Here is a 25,486-nt window from a genome sequence, read left to right on the forward strand (position 1 = left end):
AAGAACTACGGGATGGGTCTCGGGTAAGGCCCGAAGGCGATCCCTCGACCGGAGCCAAAGGCTGTGGCGCTGGTGTTTCTTCGGTTTGAACAGGTAGGCCTTGTTCATCATTGGAGCTACTCTCTTCGGCCCCTAAGGCCTCCTCGTCGTCTCCTACCTCGGTGTCGTCTTCACCTCTGTGGAAGAGTGACTCGTCGCCCTCGTCCGATCCGGGGTCGTGTTCGGAAACGGGACTGGAGGGTATGACTTCTAATTCTTCGACGTCGGCCTCGTCGAAGATGTCTGTTGGGGCCGGTGCCGCGTGCCGCGCCTCGAGTCTCGCCGCTCTTCGGTTCCTTAGAGTCTTCTTGGAACGGAACCGGGCACAGGCCATGCATGTCGATTCGTCGTGGTCCGGCGAAAGGCATTTGTTGCACACCGGATGGACGTCGATGTGTGGGTACTTCGCATTGCATACCGGACACCTTTTGAATGGCGTCCTGGATTCCATCGTCGAAGTAGTCGATGGACAGGTAAATGCGAAAGAAGTCGGTGCTGAAAGTTAGTAAACTAACAAAATGCTATCGAAACCCGATCGATAAACAGTACCGACGCGAACTAAAGGCCTTTTGGCCTCGACCAAATATTTTCCTAACTTGAGCTAAGATAGCACATCCGAACCCAATGGCGGAAAAAAACAATCTGAGGATGGAGAGGATGCCCATGCGCACTGTAGTCCAGGGGAGGAGTCACCTATCCAAGGATACTTCGAAGACTCTTCCAGGACAACAACGTGCAAACATCCGGACCCAACACTAGGCGGCGATCTATGCACAGATATGAATTCAGCAGCCCACATGCCTCGAACATTTACTTACCTTACTCCATGCCGTCGTATATCCGAATACACTACTCCCCCACCCTGCCCCTCCCCCACCCAGCCTCACCGTCCGCAGCCCACCCTCTGTGAGCCGCCACTGATGATACTATCTTACTGGACCAGACCACAATCGGACTTCGATGGTCCTTGGACGCCTTATTGCGCATTGTGACTTAACAGTAAAATAAACATCCCTAATTCTAAGATATTAATATTTGGTTGCAAATTAAATACAATTGAAAGCTGGTTTATGGATAAGGTAAAAATATATAATGCATCATCCTGTACATATCTTGGCATTTGGTTTGAAGAAAGAGGTCGCTCTAAGGCACACCTACAATCACTCCAAAGCTAGGCGACTCCTGTTCCTTCTGTGCACAGTATAATACAGAAGCTGCTGAAAGGCTGCCATGTTTTAAAAGTTATATTCCACTGTATGGCTGTGAAAAACACTAAAGCCAAAGGCAAACGATAAAAACGCTCAAGTGAATTATAGCCTTACATAACAGTGCAGGTCTGCAATGATCTTTATATTTTATGAAGAAAACGCATATTTGGGATCAAATTCGTAAGTTTTAGAATTTACGTTGTTTCTCTTGGCACTTGAGGCTGCAGTACAAAATGTGAACTGTCTCAATGCCCAAGGGAAAACTAGGTGAAAGTAGCTGAGCATTTCGTTTAAGGGCATGAGGTTTTTATTGGCTGTTCAACTGTCACTACATTTTAAATGAGAGATGGTGGAATGTTTGGACTGTGAGCAATCATTCACACAGACAGCGGCATCCTCAATAACTGAGCATGGGAAGATACAAAAATTCCGAATTACAAGGGCACAAGACAGGCTAAATTACTAAAGTGAGATTTGAGCTTAAGATTTATGCGGAGCACAAGGGGGAGTCAGACTCCGCAGCCTTGCAGGACTCTTTGGTGCTTATTAAATGCACTGCCCTGCTCTACACCAGCATCAGCTATTGATGGACTTTCCTGCAAATATTAAGGTGTCAAATCTACACGCATCCGCAGAGATAAACTTTGTCGTGACAGACAAGATCGAGCTAACCTCAAACTAGTCGGCTCTCACGCTGGTTGTGCACTAGGATCATTGTAGCGGAAGTTAAAGTAGAGGGCGATAGAGTAGACTAGTTTGCCCAGGATAACACAAAGTGTGCAAGTAGGTAATCGATTGGCACTAGATTGCTAGACACAACACATAACCCATTTCAAAATTTTCCAGTCGCTTACTCAAAACAATTTGACCATTTAGTTTAAGAACGTGCGATTTTTATTGGCTGTTCAGCTGTCACTACATTCCAGTGTGTAATGTGTTGACCAATGTGCTGCTGCTGCACATTGGCATTCTCTACTCTGCCCGAGGCGCTGATGAAACACCGCTCCTCTCTGGTGATTTACTGCTGTCACGCACATTGTAGCGCTACAATAAACAGTAAATTAAGCAAGGAATGCATCAGCTAAGCACGCGATGTGTGGCGCTTTAGCACAAATAAATAAAAAATGCCATTAGTTAAACACGGTGCTGCATGAAGCTCAACAAACAAGCAATGGTAACATAGCACATGAAGCGCAACGTCGGACAAAAAAACAGGTGCCCTGCTGACATATGAAGTGAGGGAAAGGAAAAAATACGCTAAGCACAGGCTTTGAGCTTATTTGTTTTAAGCCACGCCCTTAACTACATCGACCACGTCCCTTGGAGAGACCCTCCCAAGTCCTTTCATTCCACTTGAAGCCCTGATTATTATACTTGTGAAGTATGTGATAGCACCACTTTCATTTGCAAATATTTATGCTGTCACCTTTATCACGCCGGGGCGGAGGGGATTCCTAAATGAGCCATGAAAAACAAGCAAATCACCAGATGCTTACCAGCAGGAAGTTCAAGTGTGAAGGTTGAACTTAGAAGGCAGTGGGGTACACACCCCCAGCAACAGGGCGGTGCACCAACGGCGTGTATACACGCAACTTTTCTTTGTTGTGTCACAAGTGGATGGGCTTAACAAGTACATTTAATTATGTGTGCAAGTGCTCAGCAATTGAAGTGCTACCTGCCAAGTAATTAATGCTATATGCATGATGTGTGTGGATAACGATTTAAAAGAGATTTCCAAGTGGGAGAAAGTTAGTTTAATAGCTCCGCTATAACGAGATCCATTTCCGTTGTGTGTAAAAGTAATCCGGCGGGCAAACAACTTTTGTAGTAATGGGGGCTCGCAGTGCGGCGAGCTGCCATTGTTACAAAAGTGAATAAATAGGAAAAAAAGTTGCTTGTCCACCTTATTACTTTTACACACAACGCAAATAGAAAGCACAGTTCACCCACCTCCCCCTCCTCGTGGACAGTTCTCCAAGCAGTGTTGGAAACAGTAAGGCGGCCGTCTCACATTTCACAAACTACACCAGATGGCGTTAGGCGACTTCCCATGCCTGCTATCTACGGCGCATATATCATGAAGGGCTGCGGCTGGCAGTTTGTGGGAATGCTAGCAGCTGCAGAACAGAGTATGGGCCGTAGGAGGAAGGAAAGCATCGCGCCCGAGCAGGCTGATGTACTTGTCCGCTCTCACCCTGAAGCCTCCAATGCCTGCTGAGTATGGAGCAGTAACAGTCCAGATAAGAACAGCGCTGTTATCAACGGCGCTCTTGGAGCAAGTCAGGATAAACAAGCCATCACCGAAATAAAGAATAAAGGCTGCTGAGGGTGCCCAGGGCTTGTGCTGCCTCACTCGATGCACACGGTATGGTTGGGGGGAGGGAAACGCTGTGTTTGAAAATAAACAAGTTGTAGAACACGTTTAAAATAAAAAATGAAAACATGAGCGTTCAAATCTAAATTGGCACTGTTTTTAACATCCACTAAGGACGGAGTCACGAAGCAGCAATCTAGCAGGGAAATGTTAGCTTCACCCGCTGGGGGGTAAACAAGCCATCACCCAAACAAACAAGCGCGGACAGAGGGATGCGGATTACATAGAGCAGGGAGCTGGAAACAGAGAGAGAGACAGGCGGAGATCAATAGCTGCTGGCGGATAATGGCCGCACTGCGCCCATTCCAGGAACCGTACCATACTTGTGCATCTGCATTACTAAACACAGCCAACAGTCGTCGTATTTGGTGGTCATTGTTGGCCGCAGTTTTTATTACTTATTACATACATCACACTTGGACAACTCCCCTGGACACCCCTTGGGGGCCGGGGTCATAAATCATTGTCACACATTATTACACTTTGGATGTCACGCATTGTCAGCTGGACATCATAAATCATGCGTCATAAATCATTGTGCCATAAATCATTCTGCCACAATTGGTCCTTATTTTGTTGCCATAAATCACTCTGCCTGATCACCATAAATCAGCAGCCATAAATCATGGGTCATAAATCATCGGTATGTCATAAATCATTCTGTCACAAGCTATCATAATTCCGTTGTCATAAATCCTTCTGCATGAGCATCATAAATCATCAGCCATAAATCATGGGTCATAAATCACAGGTTTGTCTTTTGCTCATTTGCAACTCCTAGGGTCGTAAATCACCCTGACAGCTCGTAGATTGTTCTTTGATGTTTACCACGCCAATTTGCTTGTGGGGGGTAGCCTTTTCCCTGGAGTTAGGCCCCAACTCGCTACCTTGTTAGTCTCTTTTGTGCCCCACCTTCTGGCGGGGGCTGGGCTGCGAGCGCCGTCTCCGTTTGCTACCCCGATTTTATCAGGCGCACTCACCCTGCCGTGCGGCATCCCAAAGTGAGTGGCCCTCCTTCTACACACTGTCCTGTCGGTGTGCTCCCATACAAAACCAATACACTTGTTGTTTCTGCCGTTGAATTTGCACTCTCTGTGTGCTCTCGTTGCATGGGGGCAGTTTCCACCCGGAGTTAGGCCTCAACTCGCTACCTTGTTAAGACTGTTTTGTGCCCTGCCAACTGGCGGGGGCTGGGCTGCAAGCACCGTCTCCATTACCTGCCCCCTTTGTCCGCCAACTCACCCTGCCGTGCGGCATCCCAAAGTGAGTGGCCCTACTCCCACACACCGTTCGTCGGTGTGTCTCCATATACAACCCTTGTACCCGTAGTTCCTTTCGTTTTCGTCAGCACTGTGACGCTGCTGCTCCCTAGGTGTGGGTGGGTGGGATTCGAAAATCGTTGGCGCCGCTCCCCCAGCTCCCATGATGTGCAAGTGGCTGCCCCAGGGTGAGCGTCGTCTTATATCCCCCCTTCCTCTTTTCCTGTTGTTCTTGGAAGGGGGGGGCGGGGCCTCAGGGCGTTTTGCCCTGCAGCGCTTCCCGCTGGCGAGAGCCAGTTCCGTTCCTTGTTGGGCTCTGGCGGCCATTATGGCGCCGGCCCTCGAGCCCCCTTCGAGGGCGGCCTTGTCTAAAGCAGCTGATTGATAGTTGGAGAGTAGTGGGAGGACGGAAGCAGAGACAGGAGCAGAGCCATTAAAAAAACAAACAAATTATACAAAGTGCGAGGAGGTGGCTCAACATATAACGCTGCGGACTTTGGAGTAGGAAAACAGGGTTCGAACCTTTGAGTGGGCTACATCATTTAAGCGTCTTTTAATTATGAATAAGCTAAACTTAAATAAACAGCCTTGGGTAAGGGCAGGAAGCTGCCAGATGTGGAAATACGAGCAGCAAAGAAAACAAGCATTGGCATAGCCAATAGTTCTCGCCTTTGGGACCTTATAAGTGTTTAGCCATGCAACAGTTGCATAACTAAATACTTATAAGGTCCCAAAAGCGAGACCTATTGGCTATGTCAAGCGGCCCTGCGGCCGCGAAAGCGATCCCGATCACGTGTAAACATCAAAGCGGCCGCGAAAGTAGTCGCGGTAAAGCGCGGCGCGCGCGCCCGCGCACATGCACTGTAGCTCTAGGCTGGCCTGGTAGCACTTTTTGGAGCCCTCTGAATAAGTCTCGCCAGACCAGCGCATGCGCTGGGTCAGGCGAGACCTAAAATGTAGTCCCTAAATAAAAAGACAACAGCCAGCAGCGTAAGCTAACTGTAGTTGGTCCACCAATGGCAAGGGACAAAACAAAGAGAAATGCAATGGCTGGAGTTTCAGTAGTAATACTGATTACTTGATGCCTCGTAGAGGTAGGGCATGCACTGCTCAATGCGAGACCTAAAAGTCATGAAAAAAGTAACAAGAAAAATGGTCAAACTATTATCAAAATGTAATCGGTCAAACTAGAGATATACATTTTTTACATTTTTGGGCAAAAGGCAATGGGAAAAAGCAAAAGCACTAGGAGAAAAAAAGCCTCACTCAAAAGTCACTGTTCGTGGTTGAACAGAACCTAGCCGCAATTATTTCATTCAGAAATCCTGAGTAAGGGAATTGGCTCGATGTGCCTGCTTGGAATAAATATTAACAGACTGGACAAACTCCATTAGTCTGGACTAAGTTGGGCCACTATAACTAACGCGACCGCAATCCTCTGCTGATGACGTCAGATATTACATCACTGAGTACATATGTGTATTTCTGAAAAATAAATATTTGTAATATATGTATAGCTAAAGATTAATGGAAGAAGACATGGGTAAATAGGTGTCTAAATACAGTGATGTAATATCTGACATCATCAGCAGAGGATTGCGGTCGCGTGAGTTATAGTTGCCTGCACTAACTATAAGGCGGGAATTTCATTGGTTTTTTACGAGGGAAATGTCCAGCTAACTAGAACATGTGTGAAACCTATGGTTTTTTTATATATATATATATATATATATATATATATATATATATATATATATACACACACACACACATATACATACATACATATACACGTCTATATCTATTCCTTATTTCCTGTTAATGAAAAGCATTTTCGCACTGAACAGAAACTGCTATTTGTAGCAGAACTCCAGAGTGGCTGGCTCTTCTTCCTTGGATCGTGTGGGGAAGAATGAAAATATACATATTTTTTTTGAGAGAGGCGTAAAGCCGAAACGCGCCTGTCTGGTGCTGTGGTGATCAAATAAATTGAAGAAAGAAAGATTTCCCCAGTGTGTGCCTCAATTTATGACCGTGGCGGAAGGTCATTGTTTGGAGATATATATAGATCTATCAGAATAAATACATTCCCATTGCCCAAGTGGGTCTGTGCTTATGCCATAAAACAGCATATCACATCCCATTTTGGCATTCTGCATAAGTTTAAAAAAATGAATGGACCACAGACCTGCTTGCACTGCCAGCAACGGTGCACACTTCACGGTGATACCATTGTTTCAAATAAATGTCAAAGTATGTGTATATGTGTATATATATCGAAACACACCTGGTCCTCAGTTAGTAAGCAGCGTCCATAACACCAGCCTTTGCACCAAGGAACCACGAACCACCGATATGAAGCAACAAGATGTTTTATTGAAGCTGTTTAGTCCTCTTGAAGACGCGTTTCGGGCGTCACTCGCCCTTGTTCACATCAACGAGGCTAGGTAATTAAACCATTTTTAAATAGTGATGCCTAACCCATGTGACCACACACCAAGTATAAACAGACAAAATACTATGTACATACAATTATTTCAAGTGCATACAAAACTACAAAAACTTCCGTCTTAGCACTAAATTATTGCTTTCATCTGTTTCATTGCAAGGAGTGCCCTTAATTGTACATGACTGCTGTTTAGAATACATCTCAGTAGTAGAGCAAAGCAGGGAAACATATGTAAAATACATATGTTGTCCTTATAGAATCCAATTCGATACATTCTTGGAGTCATAACAAATCAGGTCCAGAGTTAAATCTCATAACACAAAACAGTTATGCAGACGGCAAATTGATACAGTCCATGAATCCAATTTCATCTGTAACAAGGCAAGAAATAAAACAAATATAAATATGTATAAATACTCTAAAAGCATTAAAAGAGCTATTCAATAATATTGATAATGATATCATTACAGATAATGTGTGTATATATATATATATATATATATATATATATATATATATATATATATATATATATATATATATATATATTATCTACTGGCGGTCGCCAGTAAATAGTTATAGTTAGGACCGTGTTTCCATAGGAAATCTGAAAATTCTATTTTGAATAATTTTGGTGCCGGTTGACGAATCCTCACAAATTTTTCAAAATAGGTGGGGCGCTCCGCTCTGCTCCTACCCTGAAAGTCTCGGGGTGATTAGTCAAGCGGGGGCCGAGAAAAAAGGGGGGTCCCAAAACGCGATTTCCCCATGCATTTTTCCATAGGGACCTTTAGTCCAAGGTACAGCCCGAACGGCTGAACAGAATTATTTGAAATTTGGCAAAAAGAAAGTCCTCAGGTCAGGGATGTGCCTTTTGAATATCTGGAGGCAATCTGTTCAGTAGTTCCTGAGATAATTTCAGTTAAAAGTACATATATTTCTATAGGCGCGCACCGTGCGCGTACGGTAAGCATACCGTACGCGCACGCTGACGTGCGCGAGCGTAATTCTGATTGGTGGTTACATGACAGTAAACATTCCAGTCGGTCGAAATCAGAAAGTGTTGGCCGCCATTTTGTCTCTCGCAGTCTGAGGCAGTGAAAAACAAAGGTGGAGAATGTGAAAAGGGGGCAGGGTGGACAGTTCCTGACCCCCTAGCCTTTGTCAGGGGGTCACTGAAGGACCCCCAAGGATGAAAAAAACTTTTTTTCCCGAAAAAGCGCGAGGTGCGCGCACTGTGCGCGCACGGCACGCACAACGCACCGTGGAAGAAGACATGGGTAAATAGGTGTCTAAATACAGTGATGTAATATCGGACGTCATCAGCAGAGGATTGCGGTCGCGTGAGTTATAGTTGCCTGCACTAACTATAACGGGGGAATTTCATTTTTTTTTACGAGGGAAATGTCCAGCTAACTATAACATGTGTGAAACCTATGGTTTTTTAAGTGAATATATATATATATATATATATATATATATATATATATATATATATATATATATATATATATATATATATATTGATCGATATAGTGGTCCCTGCTGTCGCTATGATTATTTATTGATTTGACACTTCTATGTACCTGGGCCTCGGCCCACTTGGGCTTAAGTGTATTGGTAGGTGTGGGTTTTCCTGCACATGTGATTTAGTTTCTAAATATGCCAACTTGGGCGGGATGGAAACTGGTCTGAAGATGTGGGGTCGACCTGCTCAATGTACAGGTCGAATCCTCATGCCCACTTGGGCTTGATTCTAATGTCTTATGTCGCCCGCAGATGAGCCACTATCTGATTTGACCTTACGGGGACGATATGCCGAATAGGTCCAATCCTTATGCCCACTGGGGCGTGATGCTTGGGTCTTTTGTTGCCTGTAGACGAGCTGCAATTCTGACACTCTAAGGAATAACTGAGCCTCTGTAATGCTTGAATGCTTGTCGTGGTGCATGGTGGACTGTGTAGTTCTCCTGAGCCAGGAGGGGTTGTTTCTACACCCGAAAACCACTCAAATCACACACTTGTACATATTGTATATAGCGCGTATATTGTTACCAAAATATAGACAACTTGAATCTATGCCAATGCTTTGGATTATGGCAGATGAGCTTAATGTGCCTTGATTGTACAAAGGAATGAGACAATGACACAGAAGTCTGTTTTCATTTTCAATTATTTGAATGTCACATGATTGTATAAAACTTTGTTTCTCCATACACACTACTCATGAGCAAGGAGCGGACACTCCGAAATGCAAACTTATGGGCCAAGACTTGTTGTTTTAAAAAGTTTGAGACTACGCTTTTGTGTGTTTGGAGATATATATCTATATATATATATATATACACTAATTCCAGATACATGGTTGAGTCCATAAGACTAAGGAAGGATGGAATCCAATAATCAAAATGCACTCAATACCCAGTACATTTTAAAAGGTTTCTGTGGGAGAACAAAAGGAAGTATTCACTTGGTTTTACTATTTTATTAGCAATGATATATGTAAATAAGAAGGACACTTATTTTTGAAAAACAGTTTTTGATAACAAGTAAATAAAAGCAAGGCAAACAATTCCTTAGAAAGACCGTCACGAGTGCACACAATGAGAATACTCAAAAAGCGGGTTGAAGGATTTTTTGTGATCAGAACACTGGTTAATAAATAGAGCTAGGATTTCGGAAAAATGTATTTGAAAAAAATTGTTCCCAATGAATTCAATTGTAGCAGGGGAAAAGGAAACTATAATCCAGAAGAGCAGCAAACAAGTTTAATCGCGCCATTTTTAAAAGCCCTAGATGTTGCATCTCATTTGGCCTTCTCCTCTGGGCGGAGCTGTAGACATGTTTCAAGTCCACGGTTTTAATTGTCTCCTCAAGACAGGGACCAGGTGCAAACCATTTCGTCAAGAACATTCAAAAATGAAATTCGAGGCTAGTAGGTAGGTTACCAAACCCTGACTTCTAACACAATATTTGAGCAGTTCGAAATGAGCCCATGTTTTCTATTTTCATGCAAGAGACACACACTTGCCATATCTAGTGCTGGGCAAGGAGGTTATTAAATTATCTGATCAAAGATTCCCACAGACATGAAAGGAGACAAAATCTTCTTGGATGTATCCTCAGAACGGCTATGCCAGAGGTGCAAGTCGTGGTTGTCCAACCTCCATGCCGACGTTACTAGCAGGAACAAAACAGTCTTCGAGGTAAGAAGTTGAACTGGGCAACTCTGTATACGCTTAACAAGGATGCCATCAAGAAGGTCAACATAATGTTTATTTCCAATAAGAAACAATAGGAGTGGGCGGAAACAAATAATACAAAACTTCTACAAAAGTGCCACTAATGGCGATCTAAACAACAGAGGTTGATCAGGAAAACACATGAAAGTAGACATGGCTACCAGATAGCCCTCAACTGTAGCCATTGTGAGACCCTGCTGTGCGAGCGAAAACAAACAGCAAGAAGTTGGAAAGGCAAGATTTGAAGGGGTTGAGCATTTAAACACACAGATGAACTACTTTGTTCAAGCGACCTGAATAGGTAGATTTGTAGTGGGGATCATCAGGTAGGTAAAAGTAATAACTGCACTGCTCAATATCTTCTCATGCAGCCCCAGTAATGTCAGATTAGGGAAAATGATGGAGTGATCCCGTGCCTCTGCATCCTGCCGAGGGCAACTGTAATCACTTGTACTTGATCTTCCAGTAACTTCTACAGCACTTTTGACTGTTTCTTCAGGCACCACTGAATGGCCCTCATCTTTCATCTGATGCCAACAGGATGCATGAGAACATAATGCCAAGAAAACCAAGCCCTGTAAAACCAGGATGAGATTCTGAGCGCAAAACCTCAGATTCATCTATTGAATATTCGTGATCCTCGGAGGAGAAAGAAAGGCTTTCATGCACTTCATGTTCATTACCGCTCCTCTGAGGGTAGACTGCATGGGAGAGAGGTAGAACGTTTTGTGGAAGAGAGTCATTGTCTGATATCATCTGACCAATGCCAGAGCATATTCTTCCACTTATCAGTCGTCTAAGTATAGACATACATGGGCTCCTGACAATCATAGTGAACCCATTACAATGACCAGCACTTAACCAGTCCTGGGATACCACTGTGAACCTGAAGTGAAATTTATGTGCAGGGAGGGCTGTAATAAAAAACAGGTGTCTTGAAGGTCCAGGGATGCCAATCAATCTCCCGAAAACCAAGAGCAGTCAGACCCCCTTGGGCCCCCCATCTTTTTGGGGGACCAAAATGTAAAGGGAAATAATACTGTACCCTGCTTTCAGAAACACTACCACAATGACACCTTTGTTTCACAGGGCAAAGGCTTTCAAAACTGAGGCATGTGCCAGAGAGCACTTGAAAAAATGGAAACCCTGCCTGCACCTCCACACCCACTCCCACCTTCTAGAAGATGATGGTGTGGGAGTCAGAGTTTTTTAAGTAGCAGAGCTGACAAAGCAGGGAGGAGTCTGCAACTGCTGCTGATGTGTACCACTAGACCCATCTTTGCCCAGAAAGAAGAGGTTTAGCTGTTGGGCTGTCTGCACATGGTGTGAATGATGCACTGCTTATACCCCACTGGAACAGAAACAAAACTCTATATTGTTAGTGGAATTATTACACTGGGGATGCCAGGGCCACCCCTTTATGCTGTATCTCAGATTTTTATGTGGTACAAGGAAGAGTCTGCTTTCTCTACAAACAACTGCTCAGGTTTGGAGGCAATGTCCATGAGAGTGGTTTGCATATCTCCGGAGAAGTTAGAGGAACGCATCCAACGGTGCTGGTACAGCTTAACAGCCATGCCATAGACCAAGCAACGGTATCCTCCTAGCAAAAACGGTTTGGATGAATCCAATTTGCGACTGACCAGGTCTGTAAACAGCTTTTTTACGTGGTCTGGCAAGGTGGTTAATTTAGGTTTTGCAAATTCCCACAAGGTATGAACATCAGCCCGGGATGCAGGTGGCATTAGCAGTGAAGGTGACCAGGCAATCAGAAGCAAAGATTTCTCAACCTGTAAAGTCTAATCTTTCGAGTCTCTAGCGGGAGATGCCATGAGGAAGGCATTTAGATTTAGATTTGAGGACATTTGAACAACCAGACTTTCCAGTGAGTGATGGGACAAAAGGTGGGTCTCATCGAGAGAAGGACTATGTGACATTGCTATCTGTGGACTCCTGGGCCCGAAAAGGGTTTCGCCTATGTAACCATGACATGGCCTCACTAAATGGAAGCAATGACTCTGTAAATGAGGAAGGTTTGAAAATCGAAAGACAGTCACCAAACCCTCAAGAACCCTACATTATTGGGGGGGGGGGGGGGATGGATGATATACAAAGCATTTGGAACATATCCGCCATATCTAACCAGAAGACTTAGAATATTATGGGGTCAGTCAATGGACTTTGAATATTTCATGTGTTATTTTGTTTCGTAAACATTGGAATCTAATGAGGATGAGTCTGGTCAGAAAATGGTGCAAATACTCCGAACGGTAGCAGGAGGAAAGGGCTCCTCCTCAAGGTGCTCTTTGTGTTTTTTCTTTTTAAATGGAAAGGCTTTTGAGAAGATTGCTTCCTTACAGGCGATTTACCTGTTTGCGAAAGAGATTGCTTTGGAGTCTCTTTGTGAGCCTTAGCAAAAACCAGCTTGAGCTTCTAGTTCCCTGCAGCCTTCAGGTGCACTGAGGCCCGAGAATTGCAGGCAACCATGCCCTACTCCGATCCAAAGCATCATATGCAGATGTCAAGTGAGACTGAAAGCAATACTTCCTATCAGCATCTGCGACAAAGGTTGAACCCTAAAACATTTGAAACAGACATTTGACGTAGTTGCTGTTAAAATGTTGAGGAACTTCGATGTCCAGACACTGACAGACCATCCAGACATGTGTCAATGAGGTTACGAAGTACAGGAATTCTCACCAGCACTAGTTGGTGCGCTGGAGAGATGGTGCTGGGAAAAGCTTTTCATGACCAGTCAGTAGCCTAGAAGGAAAATGAATAAAGTAACGAATCTGCTGGAAGATGTATTTATTAGAAATGTATGTACTAAGAGCAACAGTTATCAGGAACTTTCATTTTTTGGGGGCCAAAATAATAAGTCACTCTCCCATCATATCTACATCTGAAATTGTAGCTCATGCCTTTCACAGACATGGACTGTGGGAATGGTCTAAATAAAAATCTCCTTTTTTGCTCGTCCATACAGCTTTCCTATACTATACTAGGATCAATAAATATACTGAAATACAATAAAGGCAATTATATACATCCTTCATATTTCTAGGCCGTTGTCAAGATACGTTTTGTTTTTACTTTTGGCCTTCCAATCAAGTAATGTACATTTATGTATTTTTAATCTGCTTCTATTGAACTATATGAAGTGTACTGATGTTCCCTCGATCAATGTGACCTAGAGGTTCCAAGAAAGCATAAACAAAGCTATTTGCTTTTACGAAGAACAAAAGTCCAAGACCTACTCAAGGATGATGCCAGAACGCCCTCTTAAAATAAATAAAAAAATACTTTCACGTTTGGAAACATCAAACTTGCAGCCAGCAATAAACCACTAATTTCAGTGCTAAGAAATTAGCCGCAAAAGTTTCATACTGATGAGCATGAAAAATCAACAAAAGACAACACTGATGAGCTAACATTCTAACACAGGCACAGCATTCCTTCGAAGCACGGCACATGCAGACTTTAAAGGTTTCCGACCATCCAAACCAATTGTGTTTATAGTTGTGTTTCCGGTTTACAGCATAATGTATGAAGAGTTAAACAAATATACTGAATTTACATCGCTATATCCAAATATTGCTCCACAAACTGACCTATTTAATTTAGTTTTGATTTTCTACTTGCAGTACCGTAATTACATTTTAATAGCTCATCCAAACTCTGTGTATTTGATTTCATTCTTATCATTTGATACTCTCAAAACTTTTTCTTTATTTTGTTGTTCAAGTTATTCTCAGTTAAAAGCACAGCATACAATTCATAGCCGACGCGGCGCGTTTCGTCCCAACGGGACTTCTTCAAGGCTATAAAGATACATATACAAAACATACATTACTATATACAATTAAAAAGTACATAAAAGAAGAAACACAATTATCGCTTAAACGTTTAGAGTACATTCTTAATACATTTATGTGTACAGTCAAATCAAAGAATCTGAACAGACTTGGGGATATATTGAAAAACAAAAGGAGGATCTAACAGAGTTAACCTGATCTTTTTAAATTATATCAAGACTAGTTGAATTAATGTTCAATTTTTTCTAAGAGAGAATTGCTGAGTATGTAGATCATTTTCTACAGCCAATAGTATTAAATCTACCATCTTACTTAAGAGATAGCAAAGATCTAATCTGTAAATTGGAAGATTTTAAATGGGAACTGGATACCTTCACGTTCGTAACTATGGATGTGGAAGGTCTCTACACGTGTATACAGATGTCATGTGGTCTAAGAGCATTGAAATTCTATTGGCACAAACGGAATGCAAAACATCTGCACCACACACATATGTTACTACAGATGTCTGAACTGATTCTGACACATAACACATTCATGCATGGTGGGGATTGGTTTCTCCAAAAACAGGGGACCGCCATGGGCTCCAGGTTTGCTCCATCTTATGCTAATCTCTTTATGGGATTGTATGAGGTGGAGCATGCCTGGGGCTCAGGTGCAGGGAAATGGATAAATAACATCCTTTTCTTCTGTAGATACATTGACGATATCTTCCTCATATGGAAAGGAAGTGAGGAAGAGCTTTCAGAATACCATCATTATCTGAATAATAATGAATTCAATGTTAAGTTAACAATCAAGAGCTCCAAAAGGGAGATAGACTTTCTGGACTTAAGATTGTATATTAAAGACAACACAATACATAGTGACACCTTCAGAAAGTCGACTGCCTGCAACAGCGTTCTCCACGCTAGGAGCTGTCATCCGAAAGCAACCATTTCAGCAATCCCATTTGGGGAAATGGTTCGAGCTCGCCGCAATTGCAGCGAGGATCACACATTTCTAACACAAGTACAAAAGATTAAGAAAAATTTCACACAAAGAGGTTATGATAAGGATTGTCTACAAAGGGCTGAGGAAAAGATTGTCAAAAAAGACAGAAAATCTATTCTTTCCAAGGCCAAAAGCAAGAAGGCTCAGTCTGAACATGTGGATTTGTCATTCATAACTGAATATAATTCATTCAGTGGACAAATCTTTAACATACTGAGAAAAAATTGGCACTTACTTACATCTAACACTTCATCTGTCAATATAGTTTCTCCTAAACCAAAAGTAATCTACAAAAGAGGAAGAACCATTAAGAATATCATTTGCCCCAGCTATGTTAAACCATTGAAAATTTGTCAACAAACTTGGCTACCTGAAAACCCTTGTGGTTTTTTCATTTGTGGTAATTGTAATATCTGTAAATTGGGGACCAACAAGACCTTTAGTTTTCAATATAACAACTCGAAGAAATTTGAAATTAAGTCCTTTATCAACTGCAATACCACACACACTGTTTATCTTCTGAAATGTGTGTGTGGAAAAGCTTATGTTGGAAGCAACATTCGCAGTTTAAAGACACGAATACAGGAACATGTCAGGGCTATAAAAAATCGAGATGAGAAATATCCTGTCTCTGTTCATATACATGAAACACATCCAGAAAATACCAAGATTACTTTCCACGCTATAGACCATGTCACCAAAAATGAAAGGGGGGGGGGGGACAGGACTGCCCATTTAAGACAAACAGAGGCATGTTGGATTTGCCGTTTACGGACTGTAATACTTGGTCTTAACACCAATAATGAATTTCACCATTTTCTGTAGTAGCCTTTGTCGTCTTGAGATATGTCCCCAAAAATAATTTATCATCAAATAGGATCATTACATCCCATAGTCATGTCATTTGGGTAGTATAACCCTGGTTCTCTTTTCTTGTCTGAATTTTTCAGTCTTAGATTTCTAGTGGCTATGACTAATCTCTATGATTTGCGACAACATAGGTTAGATGTTCAATTAGGTAGTATGGACATCTACCTTTGACTATGGTTTGCGTGAGCAGATTTTCTCTACGGTTCACCATAGGCGCTATTCCGCTTCAGGTGAGGTAACAACATCTCACTTCATCTCTGAGGGCTTTCTGCTCACAACATGAACTTACCATCTGTATTATTGTTTGTGATTTGATTTAATGAATAATGTCCAAAACATTTTTCTGGCTCAAATGACCATTTTAATATGGTGGTAATGTCACACATGTATACTTTATGCAGACAATGATCATGGTACACAGGAAACCTCTGCATAAAAGGTATATATGTTATTCTAGGCTCGACGTTGCTATTTTCTCATTTTGTTTACAAATAACTAATGTAAAATGGCGGGCGCCTTTTTCTTCTCCGTGTTCAGCTAATGTTAATTTGGTTACTGCTCATATCCTTTATTGAGTTCTTGCTACTCTTTGAAAGTTACTTTAATTATTCAGCTTTTCGCTGTCCTAAATATAATTTTAGGTGCTTTAGACATTCCTTAAGTTTACAAATCTATCTCTTGTATGGATCGCCTAAACATTTCAAGATGACGGACTAGTTTGCGTAGATTTTTAACAACATTAAACGAATCTTATCTGAGCTTTCAAACCCTTTTTGTGTTCAATAATCGTTAAAATTGGCAACCCCTTTAGTTTCATATTTAGCTTTCATAATTATCCTTCTCTTGCTGTCGTATATAAATTTCTTACATTTAAGATCTTCTCCGTTATTATTTTCTCGTTAGGTTCGTTACACCACTTCATGATGGCGGACTAACCTGTAACTGTTCGAGCCTTACTTTGCGGTTATTTTATTCACATAAAACTAGTTTATAATATTCCTTTGGCTGTTTCAAACACATAATTTTGTGTGTTTAAGATATCTCTTTAGATCATAAGATATCTTTCTTTAGGATCGCCAAATCATTTTAAGATGGCGGACTAATTTACGTAAACGTTCTATAACCTCATACGGTTTTCTTTTGGGCTTCTAGCCTTGCCTCACACCACACAGGTGTAGTGAGTTAAATTCATCATATATATATAGGGCTACAGCGTTGTTTGGTCTCTCTCTACTTTTTCGAACACGCAGAGTACGGACCCTGTGACATTCCGACCATATATCACGTAAGTTGTTTTAAAACTGTTACGTTAGACTTTTACTTTTATTTTTTATTTCTTATACCCTTTTAGGGTTTTTCTTTAATACCTAAACTATGATAGTGCTGTGTTTTTGTATCAGAGAGCTATTATATGGTGCCTATTTAACTGGCTAATATGGCGCTAATGTTTTCACGGGAGTGCGGTTCCGCTCACCTTCTCACTTAAAAGCTCGATGTATAATTTGGAATCTCACTAGGATCATTGTTGTCCACTAAGCCTTTACAGATTAGGTATGGAGGGTTACCTCCAATAAAAGGATGTTTACTTAAGTCTATATATTTTGACTTTCATCGAACAATAAGCTCCGTGTATGTTGAGCCTTTTGAAGAGCGTACCATCACTCTCAGCGTTTTTCTAGTATTAGCATTGTGTCCGTGTAATGTATACTTTTGCATGCATAATAGGACAGTGTATTAACACGACTTCTGTGATGAGAATAGCTCGTTCTGTACAAATAGGGATATACATTTCTCTCTATGGCTTATTTTACCATCAGTCTAATAAATGTTTTCCTTGCCATATTTAATTTGGAAATGGCCTCTTGCCTCGCAGACTTTACATGTTGTATCCTTTAGAACTACCTGGCCTCCATTTTTGTATAGAGAAGTGTAATCAAAACAACATAAACATTTTTACAAAATTAAAATTTTAAAAATATTAAAATTAAAATCTCAAATGTCCCTGCTTTCTTGTAGGACCAAGGCCATCGTACCTTGAACCTTCCACCTCCATATCATACAAATATAGAGGTGTCTGTCAGTAAGAAGGTATGTTTTAGCACCTTATTTGTTTGAGTAAGTGTTATACAAATATAGAGGCTCTTACTATTATGAGGTTATATTTCATGCACTTAATTGGTTTAAGTAAAGGTTCTGACATTAGAGTCCTAATGAATGACATCACATATTTATCGAACTTACAAACTAACTAGTCTAAATGCCTCAAATAATACAGTAAAAGCGAGTTTCAGCTGCTATTTGTGGTTCTAGCAAGGGTACAACCATTCATTTATTGCTTATATACACCATATAAATCCTTTTCTCCAGATAAAACAAGATTACTTTACATACTGTGTAAGGTTTGACCTTTATTAGTACAATAAATTGAGACAAATAAATCTCTGCTTTTTATCATAGTTTGTAGACCTTTGAAAATACTAATCACAGAAAGGAAAAGGGAAAATATTGATTCGCGTTGGACCGTATAAGCACTCTCTGTGAGGTATGTGCAATCTCAGGCAATAAATTTATTGACTCTGTTGCAAGTTTGATACTATTGAGCAATGTCAATGGTGAAACGTTTTGCCTGTATATCTATTATAGATATGCTGTTGATAATACTTACAGAATAAACTGATCAAAATCGAAATACATATATACAAAATTTAGAAAAAATTGAACATTAATTCAACTAGTCTTGATATAATTTAAAAAGATCAGGTTAACTCTGTTAGATCCTCCTTTTGTTTTTCAATATATCCCCAAGTCTGTTCAGATTCTTTGATTTGACTGTACACATAAATGTAGTAAGAATGTACTCTTACGTTTAAGCGATAATTGTGTTTCTTCTTTTATGTACTTTTTAATTGTATATAGTAATGTATGTTTTGCATATGTATCTTTATAGCCTTGAAGAAGTCCCGTTGGGACGAAACGCGCCGCGTCGGCTATGAATTGTATGCTGTGCTTTTAACTGAGAATAACTTGAACAACAAAATTAAGAAAATGTCAACATTCAGATACTGAAGTCTACCGTGAATCCTTGGGGATACTTTACAATTTTGGTTGTTTATTGATTTTGACATATATTTCTGTCTATTACATCTGAATTTGAGTTGTGTGCTGAGCCATTTCTGTCTTTTGTATTTTCTTTGGGTGACACCAAATATTAGGGACGCAGGAAGGTCACATCCCTGGCTCTTTGCACCACATTCTTGTTTATACTTTTTGTATTTATCTGATTGGTGCAGGTTCTCTAGTGCCCTGATCTTCTCTTTGCTGTTCAGTATGATACTCTCAAAACTATTGACAAACACGGTTAGTGGTAAAGCGGGCCAAATTAACGCAGAGCCATTGATCGGCTAAGGCACGAAAAGGTGTGAAAGGCTGAAAATGTGTATTCAACAGTGGAGGTCTAAAAATAAACAGATCATTGTTCACGTATCACTGCCGATATAGGATATTGAAAAATTATCACTTAAGAAAAACAAAGTTATGTTAATGCTTTATATCATTGAGATTGTGTTGGCCTCCATCAGAAGACTATACTGGATGATGAAATGACTATCTTAACATCTGGTAAACAGAAGCCACCTACCATTTCCCTATAAGATGCATTTGATAGGATTTGTTAAAAGGGCAAACAAATGAGTAAAGGAACAATCCTATCACCGCATTGGTTTAGTTGGAAAATAACAGGGAGTTATACATTTGACAGCAATTACATTGAACTCATATTTCTTTCTTATGTTATACTATGCATGACTGTCTCCTCACATTGGAACTCTATTATATATCCTGTCTATGCCAAGTTTGAACCCCACCAGAATCACTTCTGGACAAACTTCAACTTAACGCATTACAAGGGAAATTTGACATTATCTTTACGTGATTTAATTAATGTAACACCGGAACATTACAAAGGTAACTTGAATACATACCTTGTTCTCCAGCTCCAAGATCAGTTGAGGAAGCTTTTCTGGCAGGCTTTTTCCCTCTACCGCCATGCCGGTTTCCAGGCGGACCCTGAAGAGTCCGAAAAGCATAACAAACTTAAATGAAGTTAAGTCCAGGCATGTTAAATATACGATATAAACTAATTTCATTAATAATAGATTCCACTCAAACATCACATTTTAACAAAGCTTAATATTCAAACAGATGTTAAAAACGTCTTGTAATGTCCACTAATGTGATGTGTTTTATTTTGCACTCAAGTACATTCAGTTAGTTCCCATAATGGCTGGATAAGGAAACCATCACATTTATCCCAAACAAAAGCAAGTTTGTTTTGAAATCATGAACTGTAATTGGTTGATTTATCTGAAAGGTAACTTTGTCTACTGGTGATCTGAAAGCATAGTGACTGACATGAATATGGTCTGCTGCCTGGGAATAGCCCTCTATGATTAAAAGTGAAAACAGCAAACAAGACGATAATGTATTTAGAAATAATGCCTACCTTTGCCAAAGAGGTTGCTAGCACTTGCTTAAGGAATAGGAGGGTACTGTCTGTTGAACTCACTAAATGTGTTGGGTTCTTACATTTTCCTGCATTACTAAGGTATTTACGCCCACCAAGGTGTAAATAAAACAGCTGAAAAAATATAATGTCAAGAAAACTAACTAAACAATACAAAACCCAGGGCACTTTTTATTTATCATTCTTCAACTTAAAATACAGATAAATCACTGTTCCAACATGGCTCAAAATAGAAGGCAAGATGTTAAAAATAACCCTTTTTATACTACAAAAACAAGGAAGCTTTAAAGATGCACGACACACACTACTGGATGATTCACTGAAAATGTGGTAAAGGCGTTTTCCTATGATGGTATTGAGACAGCCTGCTAATATTTAACACATTTATTTTGAAAAAATCCAAATATTTATTTTTAAACCGTAATATCAGTCAATTTTGCTAGTAATAGAATAATAAACCTCTGCACACATTTTGGCGACCTTTTTAAGTCAACCAATTTGCACATTACGATGCATGCCTCCTGTACTTCGACTGACCGCTGAAATACTGCCGACTCTGACAGCCTTTCTCCGAAAGCCTATATAGAGAAGAACAGCATCCATAGGGTAGTACTGGGATCTCGGACTGTCGTCCACATTACAATGAGGGTTTCCCACGACGCGACCGTGGCGGTCCGTTCGCCTGCCTCGAGTCATCGGAAATGATGGATTTGGGATGCATACTCACCCAAATCAGCTTCTCCCCGACAGTCTGCAGTGTAGATCTCTTCCTCCAGGTCCCCCCTACACTGCGGCAGCTGAACTCCAAAGACTACGACCCTGTGGTTCTCACCCAGGCACCATTGGCAAACCGACTGAGGGCCCGGGGGCTGACATTTGTCCTCCACAGGACTCACAAGGCTTGTACCCCGAGGACATTGAGAAAGTGAAAAAAGGGCACACTGCTCAGTTGATGAAAAACATCAAGTTCGCCGAAAAAAGACCGGAGAAACTACAGTGCGGGTCCGCATTGTAGCATGGAAAAAAATGAAATGACTGTGTCGGGTAAGGGCTTATAATAACTCAGTTGGAGTAACATTAGGAGACTACATCGCTCAACTACCTCTGCCGACTAGCAGAGGTACTGCTGGAAAACTTTCCAGATCCAGTCTGGCACCTGGGGAGGATGCTAAGATGAAAAATCTGCGGCAAAATGACTCTAGCAGATATTGCTCTGATGTAACCAGGAATACATAATGCAAAATGTTGTCATTTTAAGAATGATTAAATAGTTCCTCTCAAAAAGCACCTCAACAACACCCAGGGCTCAGAAATCGTGTAGCTGCAGAGCGAAAAAAAATCTAAGCTCTAACATATTCTTTCCTTTTACCTTGTTCTGTGGTACCCAATTGAATGGATGCTCCCGGCACCTCCAGGGTGGACTTCCTAAGCATACAATATGGCCATTTGGTTAATTGCTGCTCATCTGCTGTTCTGCCTGACCCGTCAGAGCATACCATTAGTTCAGGAGTAAGACACAAAATTCCTAAAAAACAGAGCCGATACAGCAGTTCTGGCTGGACCATTCGTTTTGGAGCAGGACCAAGAGCGACCTTCTTATAGCTGGTCCCTTCAATTCAAAGCCAAGGCTGGTGGGCCAGTCTTTTTCAACGTTTTCCTTTTATAAGACACATCTGTCCTTCTCATTGTTTTTTAGAACATACTACAGCTCCCCAGACAGTGCTAATAAGCGGACAGCTTGCTGCTCAATTGATCTCAGTGCATCACATTACATATAGCCAATACCTATAAAGCAGTCTAAAAACAAAGAATGGTATTGCCCATTATGTTTCCTTGTTTCACCATTCCAAGTTGACACTTTGGTCCCAAACATGAATACCATGAAGGAACTTCAAAACAACAATACGCTGTGTAAAATACCATCTATTTTTTTCTAACTTTATTTTTACAATGTATTTTGCAGTTGTTTTTGTTTTGTATTTGTGTTTGTATTTTATTGTAGTTGTATACGTGGAGAATGCAAGAATAGGGTAGCAGGTGGATGAATAGATGTACGAGTGCAAGAATGAGAGGCTGTGCACATTTATGACAAATTACTGAGTGTCTAAACCCATCAATGATTGAAGAAGCACTTTCATTTATGAGTTAGACCTATTGGCTTTGTCAATGCTTCTACTTATTTCCAACTGATCTACACAATTACAAATTAAACATTTCATTTATGTTTGAAGCACTGTTATCCTAAATACTTCCTCAATGTGCAATGTGTGTGAGAGGAGACTGAGGAATGTTCCTGTGTGAGTGGAGTACTTGTGTGTGGGTGGTGAGCATTGTGCTTGTGATTAGAGGAGAAGTGGTGCAATATACTGTGAGCGGAGGGTGAACAGCATGCCCATTTAATGAGAGTTGAGCAGTACTTCCATGTAACCGGAGGGTGAGTGGTACCCATGTGTGAGTGAAGGGTAAGAGGTGTACTTTTGTTCGTGCAGGTTGAAGCACATTCAATCCAGAACTACTGGCATTGTCAATGCTATTTGGAGTTGTGATCACTATTTCTAAAACAAATACTTTAAACTGCATCTTGTACCTGCTGAGTAGTTATGTGTCCATGTAGCAAAGATGGATTGTACTGCAAAGGCTGCCCAAGCAATGGATACCTGGCTTCTCCTGAAGAAAAAAACAAATGGTCTGGAAATCTCTGAATGGAACAATATCAAACTAATTTATGCATTTCAGAAATACAATAGTTCTGCACAATGGATGCTGAATGTAAAATAAAGTTGCCAATTTAGATTCACAGACTAACTGGATTATACAAGCACTGATGAAAATAACTTGTTAACTAAGAGTAAGATTGTATACAGTACTTTAAAATACCCTTTACCCATGGACTTTTTAACATGCATTTTCATATTCTAGGTAGACTGCAGAAAATCAGCCCTGCGATACTAGTAAAAAAATTAAAAATTATAAAATAACGATGCATGAGAAAAACAAAATTCACAACATTGAATTGGTGTACAGGTAGTGTAAATTAATTTTTTCTAAGGAACTACAAACCTTTAATTTAAAAAAAAGCAAGAGATTAAAGAAAGAAATTAAATAACTAAGTGAACACTACTCGAAGAAAGGAGCTTCAACGAACAGGACATACGTACAAGTTATTTTCCTGCTTCCATGGAGTGATGACATCTTTCTAAATTAACAATGGACTGTCTTGTAGAAATTCTGGATGACATCGCTTGGAGAATGATCACCTCATGAACTTAACCAATGTAATTGTGTATAACTGTGAAAATGAAACATCTGGGGGCTGGTTTCTGAACATTTTGGGGTATAATTGTTTCTGTGGGAAAATAATTTAGTAGTAGCAGTTTCTATGAGAAGGGTGCCTTTTACTGCTGTATTCTCTCTATGCTACTCTTGCTGGCTATAATCCTTGCAAATACTGGGCGTGACATGCTGTCAGTCTGAACCCAATTGCCTCTTTTAACAAAATCTATCCTGATTACCTTGCACTTCATTGGCTTGTGATGTTGCTCAGGCTACACCTTTTCGGCTGAAGGGGTACCTATTTCGGACTATTGCACGCTGTGCATTAGTTCATTATTCTTAGGTTCGTATGAATCTTGAAATGCATACTGATATTGTAACGTAGAATTTCCTTTTGTTTTGCTCTCTCTCCTCTCACGCTTGTTATTGAATTTGATGTATTTGCCAATGAACCTGTAACATTTGAAATAATATTGAAATGACAACACTAATGTATTTGATGTAATGACCATTCATATTTTGATGAGTTAAATAACAGTAACTTGATAAGTATACAGAGTTTGTGTTATTTTGTGAATTATTTGACATTGATGATGCATATTATGACTTATGTTTAGTTAGGCTTTTCCTTCATTATAGGTCATGAACGAAATAGCATCCGTCTCTTATTATCTGAATCCCTATTAGCTCTCCAAAGATCTATCGGAGGACCAGATGTTTGTAAGTGGTTATTGAGTTTCTATGTGCCCAAACTCTGTTGAAATAGAAGTTTGATATATGATGTTGGAGATATTGCAAAGGAGTATAAAATTAACACTGCTTCCGCTGCATCAAAGGTAAGCCAGCCCATTTAGGAATATTTCTCCACAGCCTTGTTTGGCACAGATAATTTCTCATCTGCCCTGCCTAAGGCCAAGGTTCAGTCAGAAATTACTGACACTCTACTACAGCATTGCCGAAGGCTGGGAAGACAATTAAATATTTAACCGGAGCAGGGATAGTTGTCCCAATATGTGTCCCCTCCTAAAATGTAGAGGGAATTTTACAGAAACTCTTGCCCAAGGTTAAGGGAGAAATAGACTACAGCGCCTTGCTTTGTCTAGGAGCAGGGGTCGAAATGCCCCGTGCCTTCAGCAAGTGCAAGGGGTGACAAAACAAACAATACCAAGGAAGGGTTGGTCAACGACCTGCCCTTATTTAGCCACACAATGCTGGAGGCCACAGAGAAGTGGGTCACTTGCCACTTGTCCCTGCACAAGAATTTGCACAGGGCTTAGGAGTGGGCGACAATTCACCCCTCTCTCTAAGGAACACCGCATTGAGTGGGCTATGAAGGAGCAAGATCACGTCAGAGCGACACATAGGACCTGGAGGGAGGATCAGCCACACAAAGGGGTTGTGGCTTGGAGAGACAAAAAGGGACAGCAGGGGCAGCATTGCAA

The 25,486-nt window shown here is 40.9% G+C and overlaps 1 protein-coding gene across 12 annotated transcripts in view; it reads right to left on the reverse strand.

Annotated features, from left to right (window-relative positions):
* Positions 1-25,486, reverse strand: part of R3HDM1 (R3H domain containing 1) — a 532,254-nt gene that overhangs the window by 23,315 nt on the left and 483,453 nt on the right. For all 12 annotated transcript variants that reach the window (XM_085645759.1, XM_085645754.1, XM_085645751.1 and 9 more), the window contains 2 exons: positions 23,359-23,438; positions 20,230-20,314 (listed from right to left, as the gene is read on the reverse strand). In XM_085645759.1, coding sequence (XP_085501885.1) covers positions 20,230-20,314; positions 23,359-23,438 — 165 coding nt within the window. The remainder of the gene's footprint in view (positions 1-20,229; positions 20,315-23,358; positions 23,439-25,486) is intronic.

The sequence above is a fragment of the Triturus cristatus genome, chromosome 3_1 (genome assembly GCF_964204655.1).
Source record: "Triturus cristatus chromosome 3_1, aTriCri1.1, whole genome shotgun sequence".
NCBI classification, from domain to species: domain Eukaryota; kingdom Metazoa; phylum Chordata; class Amphibia; order Caudata; family Salamandridae; genus Triturus; species Triturus cristatus.